Raw genomic sequence first — 5,927 nt, 5'->3', positions numbered from 1 at the left:
TTGCTTTGTCATTATGGGGTATTGTGTGTAGATTATGAGGATGTAAAAAAAAATCCATTTTAGAATAAGGCTGTAACGTAACAAAATGTGGAAAAAGTAAAGGGGTCTGAATACTTTCTGAATGCACTGTATGTTTCTCATGCCAATAAAGCCCATTGAATTGACAGAGAGAGAGAGAGAGACAGAGAGAAAGGGAGTCAATGTGTGCTTGCGTTCAAGCTTTTCATGAGTGTGTTTGCATGTTAGGTTCTCATCAACTGTACTTCGTCACCAGTCCTGTGGTGTATTTCAGGGCTTCGTCACCTGACCTGTGGTGTATTTCAGGGCTTTGTCACCTGACCTGTGGTGTGTATTTCAGGAGCTGCTCTTTGCCAGAGGAAGCAGAGGAGAGTGAAGAAGAGTTAACGCCAAGCTACCAGAAGAAGACCTACAAGAAGTAAATCTACCACCACCCGCCCCTACTCTCACCTCTACCCTACTCTCTCCTCCTCCACCCTACTCTCTCCTCCTCCACCCTACTCTCTCCTCCTCCACCCTACTCTCTCCTCCTCCACCCTACTCTCTCCTCCTCCACCCTACTCTCTCCTCCTCCACCCTACTCTCTCCTCCTCCACCCTTCTCTCTCCTCCTCCACCCTACTCTCTCCTCCACCCTACTCTCTCCTCCACCCTACTCTCTCCTCCTCCACCCTACTCTCACCTCTACCCTAGTCTCACCTCCACCCCACCCCACTCTCACCTTCACCCCACTCTCTCCTCCACCCTACTCTCTCCTCCACCCTACTCTCTCCTCCACCCCACTCTCTCCTCCACCCCACTCTCACCACTACCCTACTCTCACCTCCACCCCACTCTTACCTCCACCATACTCTCACCTCCACCCTGCTCTGCTCTTCATATACTGCAGATGCACAGCCAGTTAACGTCTGCACTGGCACTTTGTTTGATGTTTGTGTATGGGTGTGGCTAGTGGCTACACGTGTGTGCATGCCTGGGTGTGTGTGTATGCAATGCCATGTATCTGCACTCTGTGTGCATGTGTCAGTTTGTGGTTTTGCGCCTGTGAGTTTTACGTCGTTATTCTCAGTATAAGTGTGAGAGATTCAGTGTGGTCAAAACCACAGTGTCAGAGCAGACCTGACTTCCTCCTTCAGTTGAATCTTTTCTTTATATTTATAACAGACTTCAGGCCTACTCTACTATGCTTATCTATACTGTACTGAGCCCTGTAGCTCGGTTGTTCCATTCACTTCTGTTTCCACTCTGTGTCTAAAAAGGGACCAAGGCCTGGTCAGAAAACGAGGCCGTCCACGGAAGCTACATGTCCTCCCCCAAGGCCTGTCTGAGCCGGTCCTCCTCCGCCCTCTACCCCCTGATGCCCCCCTCCCTCTGTCTGAGCCGGTCCTCCTCCGCCCCCTACCCCCTGATGCCCCCCTCCATCTGCTCACAGAGGAGACTGAGGACAGCGAGCTGAATAAGACAGTGGCTACACTGGTGGCCGCTTTGGAGGATGAAGAGGACAACATGGCACAGTCCAAGTCTGGGTCAGACGCATGCGCACCCACACGCGCATGCAAACGCACATACAGGTAACTGCCAAAATAAAGGAAACACCAACATAAAGTGTCTTAATAGGGTGTTGGGCCACCACGAGCCACCAGAACACCTTCAATGAACCGTTGCATAGATTCTACAAGTGTCTGGAACTCTATTGGAGGGATGTGACCCCATTCTTCCACGAGAAATTCCATCATTTGGTGTTTTGTTGATGGTGGTGGAAAACGCTGTCTCAGGCGCTGCTCCATAATCTTCCATACGTGTTCAATTGGGTTGAGATCTGGTGACTGAGACACACACACCCTTTAAACTGCCTATGCTCCTTTGAGACCCCTCTTTCAAAGTCACTGAGATCTCTTCTAACCATGGTAGCCAAAATAATGGGCAACTGGGCATTTTTATACATGACCCTAAGCATGATGGGATGTTAATTGTTTAATTAACTCAGGAACCACACCTTTGTGGAGCACCTGTTTCAATATAATTTGTATCCCTCATTTACTCAAGCGTTTCCTTTATTTTGGCAGTTAACTGTACATATAAACACACGCATACTCAAACACACACACACACACACACACACACACACAACAAATACACATATACAGATCCTTGCAAAAGTATTCATCCCCCTTGGCGTTTCTCCTATTTTGTTGCATTACAACCTGTAATTTAACATACACAAAATAGTCCAAATTGGTGAAGTGAAATGAAAAAATGTACTTATTCTAAAAAAATAAATAATGGAAAAGTGGTGCGTGCATATGTATTCACCCCCTTTGCTATGAAGCCCCTAAATAAGATCTAGTGCAACCAGTTACCTTCAGAAGTCACATAATTTGTTAGATTGCACACAGGTGGACTTTATTTAAGTGTCACATGATCTCAGTATATATACACCTGTTCTGAAAGGCCCCAGAGTCTGCAACATCACTAAGCAAGGGGCATCACCAAGCAAGCTGCACCATGAAGACCAAGGAGCTCTCCAAACAGGTCAGGGACAAAGTTGTGGAGAAGTACAGATCAGGGTTGGATTATAAAAAAATATCTGAAACTTTGAACATCCCACGGAGTACCATTTAAATCCATTATTAAAATATGGCAAGAATATGGCACCACAACAAACCTGCCAAGAGAGGGCCGCCCACCAAAACTCACGGACCAGGCAAGGAGGGCATTAATCAGAGAGGCAACAAAGATACCAAAGATGACCCTGAAGGAGCTGCAAAGCTCCACAGCGGAGATTGAAGTATCTGTCCATAGAACCACTTTAAGCCATACACTCCACAGAGCTGGGCTTTACGGAAGAGTGACCAGAAGAAAGCCATTGCTTAAAGAAAAAAATAAGTAAACACGTTTGGTGTTCCCAAAAGCCATGTGGGAGACTCCCCAAACATATGGAAGAAGGTACTCTGGTCAGATTAGACTAAAATTGAGCTTTTTGGCCATCAAGGAAAATGCTATGTCTGGCGCAAACCCAACACCTCTCATCACCCAGAGAACACCATCCCCACAGTGAAGCATGGTGGTGGCAGCATCATGCTGTGGGGATGTTTTTCATCGGCAGGGACTGGGAAACTGATCAGAATTGAAGGAATGATGGATGGCGCTAAATACAGGGAAATTATTGAGGGAAACCTGTTTCAGTCTTCCAGAGATTTGAGACTGGGACGGAGGTTCACCTTCCAGCAGGACAATGACCCTAAGCATACTGCTAAAGCAACACTTGAGTGGTTTAAGGGGAAACATTTAAATGTCTTGGAATGGCCTAGTCAAAGCCCAGGCCTCAATCCAATTGAGCATCTGTGGTATGACTTAAAGATTGCTGTACACCAGCGGCACCCATCCAACTTGAAGGAGCTGGAGCAGTTTTGCCTTGAAGAATGGGCAACAATCCCAGTGGCTAGATGTGCCAAGCTTATAGAGACATACCCCAAGAGACTTGCAGCTGTAATTGCTGCAAAAGGTGGCTCTACAAAGTATTGTATATAAGTATGTATAGTTATGCACGTTCAGGTTTTCTGTTTTTTTGTCTTAATTCTTGTTTGTTTCACCCCAAAAAATATTTGGATCTTCAAAGTGGTAGGCATGTTGTGTAAATCAAATGATACAAACCCCCCCAAAAATCAATTTTAATTCCAGGTTGTAAGGCAACAAAATAGGAAAAATGCCAAGGGGGGGTGAATACTTTCGCAAGCCACTGTAGATAGATACACACACTCAGTCTCTCTCTGTCTCTCTTCAGCAATAAGCGTAAGTCAATATGGCCGCCCAGGGACATGGACAAGCGACCACAACCATGGGCGGAGCCACACCCGTTCGCTGACGAGGTCCAAGAGGTGCAACAACCTGGGAAAGACGTCAACGGACCACAGACACTGACTGGACTGACGGACAAGACCAAGGGGGAGAAGGCACTACTGGGGGCCACCAGAGTAGGCCCTTCACAGCCCAGCTCCACCCTTGCCTGGCCTCCCTCCCTCCCCTCAGCCCAGACGGTGGTGGTGTCCCCCCTGAGTCGTCCGGAGGGTCCCTGGCCCCGGGCTCTGACCCTGGAGGGGGCTGGGTCAGACAGGGGAGCCCTGGTCCAGAGACTGGCTGGACTGGAGAAGGAGGCTCAGAGGCTGAGGAGGATACTGGGTTCCACCGCACCCCCAGCGACGCAGGACACCGTGGTGATGACAGAGGCTCCCTCTGGGGATAAGGCAGCTGGTGGGGTGGCGGCAGAGACACCGGAGGCCATGGTAATCAAACTGGACCAAAAGGAGGTAAGTAGGGTTAACTGTGAATTTCCTAAAGGTCTGATTGTTTTACAAGATTAGTGAAATCAAAATACATACTATCCCCATTAGGATACATGAAGAACATTTTATAAAATAGTTAGTTCCAAGCCTTCTTATTGGTGAAAACTGGTATTCTAGCTGTAAATTGTTCTGAATTTAAACTTTTATAGAGAACTTTATCCCGTTACCTCTTGTCTCTCTACAGTGTGAGAGTGCATCATCCCCTGGTGGCCAAGTGGTTCCAGGGCTGGTTGTGGACACTGTCCAGCCCCAGAGAGAACAGCCTGAGCTGGGCAGACTAAGGAGGGAGAAGGCTGACCCCCAGAGCAGGCTGAGACAGACTGACAGCCCAGTGACCAGGGACCAGAGCTCCCGGTGTGTTTACCCACACAGAGACAGAAACACCCACAGACAGAAATGCACACACAATCCATCGGTTCTCTAGCTTTGCATTCTCTCTCTAACTTTCTACTCTCTGTATTCCCCAGCATTGTGCAGGAGAATCTCCACAAAATCCGAGGGAATGTGGTGGCTCTGCTGTCAGCCATCCTGCCCCACCTGGATCTGCAGGGCATCAGCCTGGACACGCCAGACGTAGACAGCATCCTGCAGCAGATCATAGACGCCAACTCACTGTCTCCACTCTAGAACCCACTCTCAGCGCTCTAGAACCCACTCTCAGCACTCTAGAACCCGCTCTCAGCACTAGAACTCACTCTCAGTGCTCTAGAACTCACTCTGCATTAGTACTTATTCTCACCAGTCTACCATAGGTAACATATTGTTTCCTTGTTCATACCAACCTTGAACCCCTATGGCTCTGGTGCAATGTCCACAATACATTATCCACACACTGACACATTGTAACTGCTGACCCTCCAATAGCCCTACTGACTGGCACATTGCATTATCCCAACTGACTCTCACATTGTAAATACTTTATCTCCAATTGACCCTGCCTCAGTTCAGATGTGTTATACTGTACTTGCTGAGTGTGAGATGTTGTTGAAAAGTTGTAATACTGTATTCAGATCAGCTTTCTATACTGTATGTTTTACCTTCACCATATGCGAAGGCCAGCGGTCTCTGCTTCATTTATCCTCATGTGTTATTACTTGTCAGTCAGAGAACCTGGCTTGTGTGAGAGAAGCTGAGAAGCATATTACTGTTTGTTTTTCATCATTGCTGCTGTTTTTAATATGTTTGTTAATTGTTTTGTCATTTTAATATCTTTAACTGTGCCATGAAAAATTCAAAATACTGTAAGGCTGAAGTTAACCAACCCTGTCATTACAATGTTTTATCATTCTACCATTTGTTTGCTTGTATATCTTTTTAAAGAAAATCTACCAGATATCAGGATTTTGTGATCTTTTGTCTGGCTTGAGTGTAACAGGCAACATTTTTGTTCTAAACACCTTACCCCTCCTCTTGTCTGAAGAAAGTTGTCAAGTGTGTTTGAATTCAACCAATGAGAAGTAGCTAACAAAAGTTCATAATATTCTGCAGTAGACAATATTGACCACAGGGAGGCAGAGTGGTCATCATCATTATTACTTCTACTGTGAGGAGCTCTGAAACAGACGTC

At 46.8% G+C, this 5,927-nt stretch overlaps 1 protein-coding gene across 1 annotated transcript; it reads left to right on the top strand.

Annotated features, from left to right (window-relative positions):
• Positions 1 to 358: 358 nt before the first annotated feature.
• Positions 359 to 5,693, top strand: LOC311120061 (uncharacterized protein; the record flags this gene model as incomplete). The annotated part of the gene is made up of 5 exons (XM_084194687.1): positions 359 to 436; positions 1,277 to 1,588; positions 3,802 to 4,324; positions 4,545 to 4,714; positions 4,828 to 5,693. Coding segments are annotated over 5 exons (1,243 nt in total), but the record flags the coding sequence as incomplete, so codon positions are not given.
• Positions 5,694 to 5,927: the final 234 nt, after the last annotated feature.

Source organism: Coregonus lavaretus (assembly GCF_964263955.1).
Source record: "Coregonus lavaretus genome assembly, contig: HAP1_SCAFFOLD_5197, whole genome shotgun sequence".
In the NCBI taxonomy this organism is placed as follows: domain Eukaryota; kingdom Metazoa; phylum Chordata; class Actinopteri; order Salmoniformes; family Salmonidae; genus Coregonus; species Coregonus lavaretus.
The sequence above is the reverse complement of the archived record's forward strand: the minus strand, read 5'-3'. Positions and strand labels throughout refer to the sequence as shown.